The 13216-nt window shown below is 43.4% G+C and overlaps 1 protein-coding gene across 1 annotated transcript in view; it reads right to left on the bottom strand.

The window, feature by feature from the left end:
- OGFOD3 (2-oxoglutarate and iron dependent oxygenase domain containing 3) overlaps positions 1 to 13216 on the bottom strand; it is a 48470-nt gene that overhangs the window by 4876 nt on the left and 30378 nt on the right. The window contains exon 8 of the mRNA XM_068914030.1: positions 11047 to 11170. Within this exon, the coding sequence (XP_068770131.1) occupies positions 11047 to 11170 (124 nt within the window). The remainder of the gene's footprint in view (positions 1 to 11046; positions 11171 to 13216) is intronic.

Here is a 13216-nt window from a genome sequence, read left to right as displayed (position 1 = left end):
AAGAAGTAGTAGTAATTCAAAGCAAGACAAGTTTCAGTGTATTGTTTAAGCCAGTTAATTAAACTGGATTCTTTGGCTATACAGAACGTGTTTTAATTTCTTTCTTTAACAAACACGCGTTGTCGTATACGTGGCATGTTATAACTACTTCTGCATCTCTTCCCTTATCTGCCAAGTGGAGTCTCCGAGTAGCTGAACAAAACTGCAGTCTGGTTCCCCGCCGCCAAACTATGAGCCACGTTAGCAAGCGTGAGACCAGATGCAACACGGGATCTGTTTTAGCTGTGCGTTCAAACTGTTTAAAGTACACATTTTTTAATGTTACCTTCTGGCACAACGAACTGATGTATCTGCAATAGGATTTTGGGAACTGGGAATGGAGGGGAAGCCATGCATAAGGCAGGTCCGCTAAGCTCTCCAGACTATGCAAAATTATTAGAGCGAATTTGGAGCTTCATAATAGATTAGTGTTGCATTCCAAATGCCTAAGAATGCCTAAGCAACTATTCACTGTACATCAAAAATACGTAATATATGTACTTGCAGTTTCTCTACTGAAATGTTTTTAAATGACAAAAGCTCAGAGGAAAGCGTGCAAAATTCTCATTCTGCTTCTTTTGTCCTTTTCTTTCATTATTTGAGTTGGCAATTGCCTCACATGGGTCTTTTCACTCTCTTCTTCCCTCCCACAATCTGCCTTTCTAGCCCACTTTTCTGCTCCATTAATGAAATTTTCTATTACTTCCTGGCACAGACATTTCAGTTACTGTTAAAATGCAGCATTTTTTGAGAGCACGAGCTGCTACTCAATACAACCTTATAAGATGATACTATCTAACAAGAAGAGAAAGTTATGGTAGCCCTGATCCTTAGAGCATGAGCTTCGGGGGAGCAGAAGAAACAGGGAAGGGATTGTCTGCTGCTTTGAGCTCCAGCTTTCTAAGCTTTGAGAAAGAGGCCAGTCTCTGCGCAGGGTCTTGGAGGACGGAGACTGGGCTGGAGGTACCCTGGGGTTAGGACTTCACGTCCAGGAACATCGCTCTCTTGCGGCTTCTCTCACAAGCCGAACCCTCCCAGGCCAAGGGTGAAAACAAAGGCTGGTTTTTTCCCCAGTCGAGATAAATCTAGAGTATTTTCCCAATCACTGCAAGATGCAGAAAACTCCATCACTTCTTTAGTTTCACCATGCTCTGACCCGTACCTCAACCTCAGGGGAGGGTTTTGGCTCCCTGGAAGGGAAGTGTGGGCTGCCCTCCCACATCTTCCATCTCTGTCACCCCACCTTCCGTTCCAGGACACCGAATTTGGGCAAGGCAAACTGCAGAGATTAGTGGAGCCGGGTACAGAGCACGCAGCACTCTTTACCCTCCCACAGACTTCATCTGAGGCAAAGATACATTTTGAAAGTGCTTCCGCCAGAGATCTTTCCGCTTTTCTGCCCACAAGAACGCACTTAAAACCTGTACGAAGATTAGTCAAAAGTTTTACCCATAGGTGCTGCCGCCTCTCAGTCCCTTGGTGCCCCTTGAACACCCACGTACGGTTTTCTTAAACTTCTCAAGAGCGCAAAGGATAAATGGTATTGGAGACGAGAAAACTACTGTCACGGGAAAATCACGTGCAAACTCATTTAAATAAACCAGTCTCACACTGGTCTAGGATAAGGAACTGCCAACGCGATCAGCGCCGCAGCATCCGTCAAAACTGGGTCCGGGCATCGGTGCCGCTGACAGGAACCAGGCTCTTAAGCGCTGTCAGTCTGAGAAAAGCTTGTGGGACCACAAGCAGCAAAGGAAATACAGGGAGCAAGATCTTCATCATCACGCGACAGGTAACCGCTTATTCTCCTGGGGTTTTTTGAGAATCAGTTTTTGCACTGATCCACAGGAATCATTATTTATAAAGATATATGAGTGCCAGTCACCAGGTTCACTGCTATGAATTTTATGCAGTCCTAATTTTGACGAAGCAGCACTGCTACTTTCAGGAATAACACTTAGCAAAGGGCAGAAGCAAAGGACCCTTCATTATATGCAGCAATCACACCCCATTTCATTGCTCAGACAAAATCCCTAGAGGAATACCTGTATACGCTATAAGGCTTTGCTTTTCCCTGCCTTTGCCTTCCCAGATTTTAATCACACAGGTAATTGCCCCCTAGCAATGAATGCGTTTGGATTTATTCAGAAGACACAACCACTGCAAGAAGCAGCATACAGAGGGAAAGAATTATCCCTTCAGCTACGTATGACGGTAAAAGCATCAGTATTCCCATCAGGCTTGCTCTCAAGAGACAAGCCAGGCTGAATTTTAATGTTAGGTGGCACTTCCATAAACAAATTGCCTACAATTTGCTACCTAAGCTCAATATTGGGAGGCAATACAGACTGGAGGAATATACAAAGGGAACATTTAATTGTCAATGACAACTATGTCCTCGACACGTACTGCGACTTCAGTGCAACCACTTCATCTCTCATTTGTTTTCTTGTCTCTAAGATGACAATAATATGGACCCATCCCAATGGGGTCACTGTGCAAATTAATTAGTAAACACCAGTACAGTACTTTGCAGTTAATTCACATTCAGTTGTTTTATGAATACGATAAGAAGCATCCTCTGTTCTTTTTATTCTCACAACAGAAAAAAATAGTAAGGGATAACAAGTTTAAATTATAACAAGCTGTAGAGAATACATAAAAGGACTTTGAGAGCTTTGCACTGTTAAGATACCACATGGCTTCCAAGGAAGCATTATTGCTGCAAGACTCAAAAATTTACATCGGAAGAGACCTTGGGAGGTCATCTCCAACCTCCTTTCTCACATCAGGGCTGACTAAGTTAGATCCAACTTCAAAGTTACACCAGGTCGCTCAGGGTTGCACCATTAGCACATTAGTGCAGCATTAATATATTAATAACGCTGAGAAGCATCGAAAGGGCAGCAAAGTCAAGAAGAGTTTCGACTTTACTCAAATTCAGTATAGGAGAAGAGGAGAAAAACTGGTTTGCTCCATTTCTACTCCATCACTTTGCTCCCACGTTAATTCTGGGCGAGACTATGCGTTCCACACAATTTTCATTTACAAGCCTTGTGGTTTTTTCAGTGCCTCCACTTCACTCACACAAATCAGCTCATCACAGGACACTCATCTCCTGAGCAACAGCCACACGGTTGGAAAGGCCTGCGTTGCTCTTGGCACACGTTTAGATACCGAAACCTCCTGGATGTCTCAGGCAGGCTATTTTGCTACCCTAGTGTCTCCCATGCTAGATTTTTTGAGCAGAGGCGTTGGACAAGATGACGTCTAGAGGTCCCTTCCAGCCTCAACTATTCTGCACGAGTACTCACTGTGACCATCGCTTGCTGTCGCCAACCTGTTCACAACGCGCCTGCACTGCCACCGCAGCACAGTCCCCTCCGCGCTCCCGTCCCTTACGTGGGGCTACCTACCACCCCACCTTCCTTGGCGGCGTCCTTCCAGCTCACCCTTCCAGTTTGCTTAGTTCGCTGCCAAATTCCCTCACCAACTCCCTGTCATACGAACGTCACCAGGGAAGGACCGGGGCTGCTTGTTGAGTTTTCGCCCTGCCACCAGGGGCAGGGAAGGGCTGGGGGAACGCAAGAGGTCTCACCTCCGTTCCCCGTCCCGAGCAGCTGTCCGGGGCCCTGGAGAGCCTGAGCTGCTGTGCAAGAGGCAATGAAGCAACTCACCCCCCAGGTTAAAGGGAAGCAGGAACAGTTTATTTGGCCCTACAGATTTATTCAGCAGCTTTCATCTGATGCACTGCCAGCTTTGACTGTCGGCTTAACATTTACCAGCTCTAAACGTTGCTCAGGAAAGAAAGAAAAAAATCACGTCTCATCTGCTGAATGACACCAAGGCAGAAGCGCTGCCTGGGAAAACGCACGCACAGGACTGTGTTCTTGTCTTTGTCATCTCGCTAGCATTAATTGCTTATTCATTCTCACATAAACTGTCCAAAAAACACACAGTATCCTTAGGCAAATAACCTTACAATAATACTTTCTGTAATCACACAATAAAGCTTTTATCATAAACATACCGATTCTATTACTTAGAAATAAATGCCACGTTGAAGAGGGAGAGTTTTAAGCTAGCTGTTACACGAATCCCATTAACATGGGACAACAGCAACTGTACATGCCTTGACTTGAGATGAACGGGCAGGTCGCGCTTCTGTCACCGCTCTATTTTCAAGGTTTTGTCAGTCCAAGGTGTGCTGGATGCCCGGGTCAGGTGGCAGCAGCGCTGCTTGGTAATGAAAGAGCTGAAAACCTTTCTGAAAAATTACCACATCAACAATGCTAATGAATGCTAATGAAGGAGCATTCGGTGCGCACTCCTCACCTACCACACACCATTGCTCTGCTAATCTGGATTTCGGCCCACATCTAAACCAAGTTTAACGGTCACGCTCCAAGGACAGTAGTCCGGACGTTCTGCTAATCTTTATGCTAGAAGGAAGGACGCAAAAGTCTCCAGCCACTTTTGCCACACATACAGATGAAAAGCATGCCAAGCACAGAGGTCTAATAAGCAATAAAACCACAGCAGGTATCAAATGAAAACTAGCTACAAACTTGCTCCGAATTCATGTAGGAGACAGAGAAATTACTTGAGGTTAAAAATAAAATCAGTGATTAATGTGGTGAACCCTTTCAGAGCTGGCTTGTAATTTGCTAAAAGTATTAGTAATATTTTAAATGGACTTTAAATTCAGAAGCACCTGGACTAAAAATTTCTGAATTACAGATTTAAAGAAAATAAAGGAACGACTTAATTATTTCCTACCAAAAGTACATGAACATTTTGGATTCCAACAGAACCGCTGCCTGCCTCTCTTCCATCAGCGCTGCTGGTTGCTCAAAACACCAGCAGTTTCTGCTCCCTGCATTATAGCTGAAAGTGTAACAATATAGTCAAGGACTCAGAAGCGAAAACTGCAGAGCGACGCTGACTCCTCATCACCCTTTTGAGTCTCACCCAGGCCTTTTGGCTCCACTTCCTCTCCCTATGGCTGAGAGAGGAGGGCAGGGATATCACCTCTGCTCTTCCTTCCAGCTTTCCCCTTTGGTACTCAGCTTCACCCAACCACCACGGTCAAAACTGCTCTGTTTCTCCCATTTCAGAGCATCCTGGACAGCTGGAGAAAGTTTCCCTCTTATTGCCGATTCCAACAAAAAGCTGTCACCAAGAGAAGGCTCCAAGAACCAAGCGTAGCAGCTTCAGGCACTTGCAATATCTCTGGATCATGTATTTAACTCTTCTTGACCTTGCTGAACATGGCATGCTTAGACCTCAGGTCAAAGCACGTGGATGACCAAGTTCTAGTTTCTGGACTTCTGACAGTAAATCTTCATCCTCGCACAATGTCCTTTAATGTTTCTCTAAGTGTAAACACAAGGGTAACTTCTGCTGCTCATTTTTCATTCAAAAAACATTCTTCAAACAAAAACAGTTCAGGGTAGCGCTTATAGTGTGCGACATTAATGGTCGCAAAGCTTAGGAACCAAAAAGAAAGGAAATGCCATCGTTACTAAGCTACAACAGAGCTGAACCAGTAGTTAATTTGGTATTTTGTTTTACTTTATCCGTTTTGCTACCTGCATTTCATCAAGTAACTGGCTGAAGTTTATTCTCCCCTGCTCCCTCTTTATACCTTCAGCTTTGCTGTATATTCATCTAGCAGCATCAAATCCAATTTGTAAAATATCAGCCTGCACATGCATCACAGGAAACACTAAATCCCACAGAAATACAGCAAGGAATGGAAAGCAAATAAGGTGCATGTTACATTTGCTCATTTACAACTTGAAGCGTTTTGTACCAGGAAAGAGCCTTAGAGACCAGCTTTCGACGTTGACAGTGCTCCACGAGATGCTCTGCGGAGCACTACAACCCGAGACACAAACACGCCTCAAGCCTTTTGGTGGCCCAGCTAATATAAAACGACCGCTACTAACCCAAACAACAGATGCCTGCAACAGGACAGAGTTTTCTATACGAAGTAATTCATACAAGCATCGTGTAAACTGCAGCTCCGAGTTGAGCCTCCCAGCTACTTATTGCTTTCTAGGCCCAGCTAAGAGATTAATTCATTTAATACCATCGCAAACCTATCACCAAGCATCACTGGAATAGGAAAGAGTCTGGAAGAAAGTTATCCTTATATGGAGAAAAAAAAAAAACAGAAAGCAAAAGAAAGTCTTCAGAGCTCTGCATAGAAATGAGGAGCCACTGAGCTACTGTACGTGCCTGCTCCAATTTATTTTTGTCGTGATTGCAACAGCTCTTTTTCCTAGCGTTTCTCTGCAATCACCTTACTCGTCCCAAATGCAATTTCTCACTGCTTTGCAATACCAGTCACACCTGCCATCCCACCCAGAACCGAGAAACTTTGCATAGCTGTTTATTACTGCACTGCTAATGCCAACTCCATTTATTCTTCTCTAATACCGACAGCTACTTGTGCGTGCTCAGCTTTCAGCTGTTACGGATTTGTCATCAGGATGATGCGCTCCAGGTTTGCTGACTGGAGCAAAACTAAAGCGAGGAATGCCAGAAGATTATCTATGAGGCACAGTTTAGATTCAACGCAGAGAGAGATCAAAGCACCTACAGTCAGTGAAAAATTAACTAGTCCACAATACAGGCTGAGTTGTGACAAAGTGTACTGGATCACATACTTCATACAATTTTCACACCTTGTGTTAATGTTGTTGTGGGACTTCTGAATGTGGAAGTCTCATTTTCCATTGTGTTTTCTGTCCTTACGCCGCACTCCCTCGCAACATAGTAGCAAATTCCTCCAAACTGATTTTTTAAAAGAGCACAATAACGTAAAGGTATGACAAATCCCCACCATTCAAGCTGGAATGCTGCAATTTTTCTTGTGATTATGGGCTCTGACAATCATGGGATCTCTAACCACTGCAATAAAGCGACCGCTATATCAGTAATAAACGTACACACAGAAGCCCTGAAGGCCCTGTTCTCCGCAGAAAGCAGGTGTGCATCCCAAAACGTACGCTCTTCCTTACCCGAGCAGGAGATAAACTGATGGCTCCAGCTTTGCTCGCGCACTTGTTTCCGTTCTAAATAAAGAACGGTCCAACCTCACAAGTTCCCAAATAGTTCATACCTTCATCACAAGCGTTTTTACACTTACAGAAACACACGCTTCCCTCTGACAGCTATCAAAACATGCTAAATTTGACATTCAAAGGAAGAAAAAAGAAAGTCTTATTTTGCATTCTCCAATGCATAGAGTTCATTTTGCAAAATGGATTTTCTTCCACAAACATGTATATAAATATATATATATATACACACACACACACACAAAGGGATTGCAATGATTCCCTCCAGTCTTGTATAAAGCACTTACATTAAAAACAAATTTCACTTGTTTTCAGCTCACAGACAAATAAAGATCACTTTAAAAAGAAAGCATGAAACGTGCATGCGCACAAAGAACAGCAGTACAGATATTTCATTCCAGCTGCAGGGTTTCATCCACACTTACACCATAAAAGGGAGTCTGCTACTCATCTCTACTATTTCTAGTCCCCAAATTCATGCCACAAACTCAAAAATTGCAAAGTTTTAAATGCGGTTTTTCTGGCTTATGCCAGAAAATTTAGCAGCAGCATTAAATATACTGATTTTAGTATTAAAAAAAGGAATGATTTAACATCTCTCATGCCTTGTTAATCCGACTGTATCTATTAAAGATTGCTGCAAGAGGTCTGAGGCCAGCGAGGAGGGCAAGTCAGCACTGGAGAGCCATGGCCTGGGTTTTGGAGAACCTCACTCTGACGGCTGTGCCATTTCTTCTGTCGAGCAGAGCTTCCCCTTTCCAAAGCCTTCACAGCCCAGCTCAGTTCATCTGCAAAACCACATTAGAGCTTCCACTCTGGAAGGAAGACCCCCCCCAAAGTCATATTTTTATTTCCCAGAACAATAATTTCTTTAAAGGGCTCTTCAGCTTCTACAAAGTTAGGCCTGTTAAAACTTTTTTGCTTCACTGACATCTTGGCTATTGAAACACGTGAAAAAAAGGGAGAAAAAAATATATGCAAAACTAAAAAAAAGGGGAGGAGAGGAGAAGCCTTCTGTATAAATGCCTATTAATGCTTCCTGATATCCAAACTTAACTCAAGAAAGTTAATGTATTACTAGCAATACATTACTATATAATGTACTATATACATAATACTAGTAATAATAGGCAAAGAAATGCAGCTAGAATGTCCTTATTTAATAAAAGATTTCCTATTGTAGCAGTAAAGATCAGTATTGTGTCTTCCCTCTTGAAATATTAATTTACCATTAGATTCTAAAGTTTACTGAATCTGATTTAATTTGAATATGCTGAATGTAATCTCCTTTTTACAAGGCCATAATAAAGATATAATCCAGACACAGCCCATAGACTGTTTAGGCACAAATGCATTTCTCTCTGCTGGCACTAGGCAATATTGTCTTTTTTTTAAATTTAAGAAGTCAATGACTGGATTTGTTAATAAATAAACTCTAGACAAAAGGATAGCGGCTTCCAGCAAGAACAGAAAAGCATGTCAGGCAAAGTGAGACCATCACAGGATCCAAGACAGTTAGCAACAGTCAAATGGAAATAAAACTGGTGAAACTGCAGGTGAACGGGAGCTGCCAACCCACATGCAGGAAGATTAAAATCCACTTGAGTTAGTTTAAGAGTGGGAACTAACGGAGCAAAGGATGAAAACAAAACACCAACGCATCAGTTTTGGAAACAGAAATAACGGGCACTTAAAGACAACAGATACCACTGTCGACGGGAATCTTCGTATGAAAAAGTCCCTTTTCTTTTAAAGCAGAACTTCACCTGGAGCTGAGAACTCTCTTGCGCTCGGGGCAGTGAGTTTCCTGCAGCAGACGGAGGCCCCGGCTTAGGTCAGAAGACACACGCGCATTTCTCTCGGGCGCCGAGAGGCTTCAAAGAGGACGCGTGTCCCTTACTGCCAGACGCGTGAACTGGTGACTTGTGTATGTCCATTAACGGGCAAAAAAAAAAAAAAAAAATCTCAGGAGCCTCCTCACAAATAAGTTATAACTCTCTTTTAAAGCTAGAGGTATTTGTTAATAATTAAATTAGTATTATAGACCGTGCTACAAATGATATTGAGAATCCTAAGATGTCCCTCTCTCCCTTAATACGAGAGTGAGCGCCACAGAGCGAAACACCGCAAAGGACGATCCCGAGCGCGAGAAGCGTATCGACTCGTGCCAGCACGGCACGCACCGCGGGGTCACTCCCGCCGCGCAGCAAGGCGCTCTCCCACCAAGCAGAAAGCACAGCACAACCGCCTTCTCGTTCTGCTTTGCCTTTACACCTTCTCTCATGGGATTTTAGTAATTATTTAGATAGCACCACAGGTGGTGACACTGTCATGGGATCCCCGAAAACCGCGTTTGGGCAGAGGGATGTGGAAGGAAGGTGTCACCGGCATTAAAACCCTTCTGGTGCGGACACGTACCGCATTTCATCTCTCCAAACGGCTGCTCTCTACCAGCTTTGCACTGGCTTGTTTCAATAATCAGTTCCACAGCAAACACCAGCAGGGCAAAACCCTCTCAGAGGGAACGGCCAAAAACCAGATGCCGCGAAAAATCCTTCCCTCCCCTACTTCAGCCTCACCTGCTCCCCCTCTCTCCCCAAGAACAGCACAAAGCGCAAACACCTTGCAGCACAGCCTGAAAATTAAAAGGATGGGGCTGAACGGATGCAATTTCACAGCTGCAGACTTCTGGAAATTAAGTCAGGGGAATGCTGCAGACAGCAGTCGGACCGTCTGCCTGCCCCAGCGCTGCGCAAGGAGACGGCCGCCCTCCCAGCTACTCAGAATTCAGCTCTGACCTCGACAGCGATAACAGCAAACCAATCATCTTCAAATTGCACCTGGAAACGATCTGGTTTAACTTGCTCTCTTCCAAAACACCCGCGGCAGCATTTTGCAAGAGAAGGTACTTTTCATTTAGCATTTATTTTCAACCACAAAACACAGTATAATCAAACATACAATTCTTGATACCAAACCCAGAACGCAGATAATCTGAGTTCCTGTTGGACAGCGGATCACCGATGATCCACCCGCCACTGCAGAAAGACACTGCCTATCTGCAGGCAGGCACAGTCCAAAGTCAGTTCTGCTGAGGGTAATGCCTGTTGTTAATTACTGATGCTGTCTTTAAATGAATTGGCTTCCAAGTTTTTTTTTTCCCCCCCCCGAACTAAAAACAGTAGGAATAAAGTTGTTCTTAATTCCCCCCTGCCCCCAAAACGTGACTGGTCTTGCAATAGAAAAGGCTGAGAAACACTGCTCCCGGCTCACTGCTTACCTGCCAGACCGATGAGTTGAGGCCGAGCGCTTTCTTCCTAGGCACAACGCCCAAAAGTAATTCCAGTTTCAAGTGATCTATGTATTAGAAAACCCTTAAACCAGCCCTAAGGAAAGGCTTTCTTAGCTATAAACTGACAGACAGCAGCATGTTAATCCTGTCAACCCTACTGACAGGAGCTATGGACTTAAAAGCAAGTTATCATGGTTCATCATGTTACTGCAAGTCAGCAGAGCTGGGGTAATCACCCGTCCTCACGGCCAGCCTGCAGCAACTACAGCTAACGAGCCCCACCTGGAGCAGCAAAGGACTCCCAGGTCCAAAGGCCTGACGTAAATTGCTTTATCTTGCACTCGCTGCAGTCTAAGCGTGCTCACGGTTATCTTTGCTCTTTACACACAGCAGCCAGCTAAGCTGACGTAACTTGATCGCCGCTGTGAGCCCTAGAGCTTCCGAGGAAGTCCCTTTGCGCAGCTGAACTCCAGACGACTCTGTTGAGTCAAAAAAAAACTCCAAAATGCTACAATCTTCCACTGTTGCTGCTGACACCAAGTCCCACTACATCAGCTAGCTCACTAGGTTAATAAAGGACAGGATTTGGTCCGCCTCAATGCGAGCAAACCGAGACGCTTATCTTACCTGCTCGGGGCTCGATAGTCTTGTTGGAGCCTGCATCCATAAACACAAACCGTCCACCGCCAAAATCTTCGCTGTAGTCAGAGAGATAGAGCAGGGAAGTATAATCAAAAGAGCCGTAAGTTACCTAGGAGTAAGTTAACATCAGAATTACCAAATTCTACTCTCTCATCTCTGCAGAACACAGATAATTAAGCGCATGGATCTGACAGGCTCTTCTAATTTCTCAGTCTTCACATATTTAATAAAGGGTCTCTAAAAGCTGAGAAAGAAACCATTCTTTTATAGAAACTACATACATTTCTATTAGTCTAGTCTATTAGCCTAGTCTGTTATGTTGGTATACGTACACACACACACTAGATAGCATATACTAGTCTGTTATTATATGTATTTGTATTATTTCTATTATTAAAATATCCATTATTACAGAACTGACCTAATGATCTCTGTCAGGCTAAGCCTACTGAACAGCTAGCCAAAAAGCAACGTAGCATGAGTAACTGCACCTCTGCGTCACATTAAAAATATTTAAGGGCTCAGCTCTATATATATATCAAGACAAAAAACTCATCATATTGCTGATGATGAGATCCAAGAGCAAATCTCTGAGTGATTAATTCTACCTCTTATCTCACTGCAGTCAGAGGTCTCTGCAAACTCCACCTGATACGCTCTCAACCTCTCTTTCCTCCGCTAGCATGCGGGAACTTCAGCACACCAGGGAATCAGATCTTCTAGACAGACAAACAATTGTTGGAGGAACTCCTACTCTCTTCAGTAGATGTTTTGGGTGAAAAAAAAATCTTCAAAAGTGGCTTTCTGTAAGTCTATTTTATCTCAGCCTACAGGCCATCAAACACCCCATTTTTAAGGGTAACATGCCAATTTTCCTTCCTTTTAAAATATTATTGATTTTGCTGTGCGTGTTGAAGATGGAGAAAAGAAATCTTACATACTACTGCTCAGACAGAATTTATCTAAACATTGCAGAGTTCAGCTGGATTCTGAAAATACTTCCTTTCCATATCTACCTAAAAGATGCTTCTGATAGAGCATTCAAATGGCTGTATTCTCCAATTTCTTTATAGCATATCACAACTTGATTGAGTTCTGCATTACACTGTCAAAGAGAAAAATGTGCAACAAAGTGGTATTGTATAAATATACAGCATTTATTGTATAAATACACAGCATTTGCAGAGTGTTTCATCTGACCCAGTGACCAAGGTAGGTGCTACTTCCAAACTCAGAAGTTCTCTAAAAATTTTTAAGTTACATTCATTAGTGCCAGTTAAATTTGGGCTCAACAGCAGCTGTACATACTATTCTGTATGGGCAACGACTGAAGAGAACACAGCAACAGATGGAATAGGAAGACATTTTCCTTCTTACTCATTTTGTTATTTTGACCATAAGGGCTTAAAGAAAAAAAAGCCAAATCCAACGACATGCTACACTGCAAAGTTCAAATCACAAAAAAAATGAGAAAAAATGTTTTAGCGATCCTCTTCTCCCCACATTTACCCAAACCTTAGTGCCAATACAAGACTATAAATGGGAATTACTGAGCACGTGCCATCGCAACACCTCAAAGCAGCCATCCTGCAGCTCTCCTACTGCAACCACCTTTGCAGAGCTATTTTCATCTTCATTGCATTGGTGACAAATCCTCCAGTTAGGTTAAGGGAGGCTGCTGGCATGTGAAGCACTACCATGGTGCGGAAGTTCAAGGAGATGTGCACCAACTCATACTTCCAAGTCGGCTGCATTACAATCGTTTTTAGGGAATGCCTTCAGTGGTGCAGCAAGTTTTGCTCCACCAGTGCATTTTCCATCCTTCCCAGGATAGCCCTATCAATTCCAAACTTTCAAGAGCTGACTGCAAACCATGTTGGCCTCGTCAAACACATCTGATAATTTCTATAGAAGACTAATTTAGGGAGTCAAGTATGCAAAGGAAAAACGGCCTTTCTGCTCCTGTTCTTGTTGACTGCTAGCTCTCAGAAGTAGGCCAGGCCTGAGAAATGCAACACTATGGAAAGCAGGCACTAAATCATACCTAGTTTTTGAAGTCTCTAACTTCAAAACCGCCACAAGCCCTCTGCGAATATCAAATGCATTATCATCTTGTTAATAATTTCCAGTACCAGAAAGATTAATACCTGAACCC

This window comes from Struthio camelus, chromosome 19 (assembly GCF_040807025.1).
Source record: "Struthio camelus isolate bStrCam1 chromosome 19, bStrCam1.hap1, whole genome shotgun sequence".
NCBI lineage: Eukaryota > Metazoa > Chordata > Aves > Struthioniformes > Struthionidae > Struthio > Struthio camelus.
The sequence above is the reverse complement of the archived record's forward strand: the minus strand, read 5'-3'. Positions and strand labels throughout refer to the sequence as shown.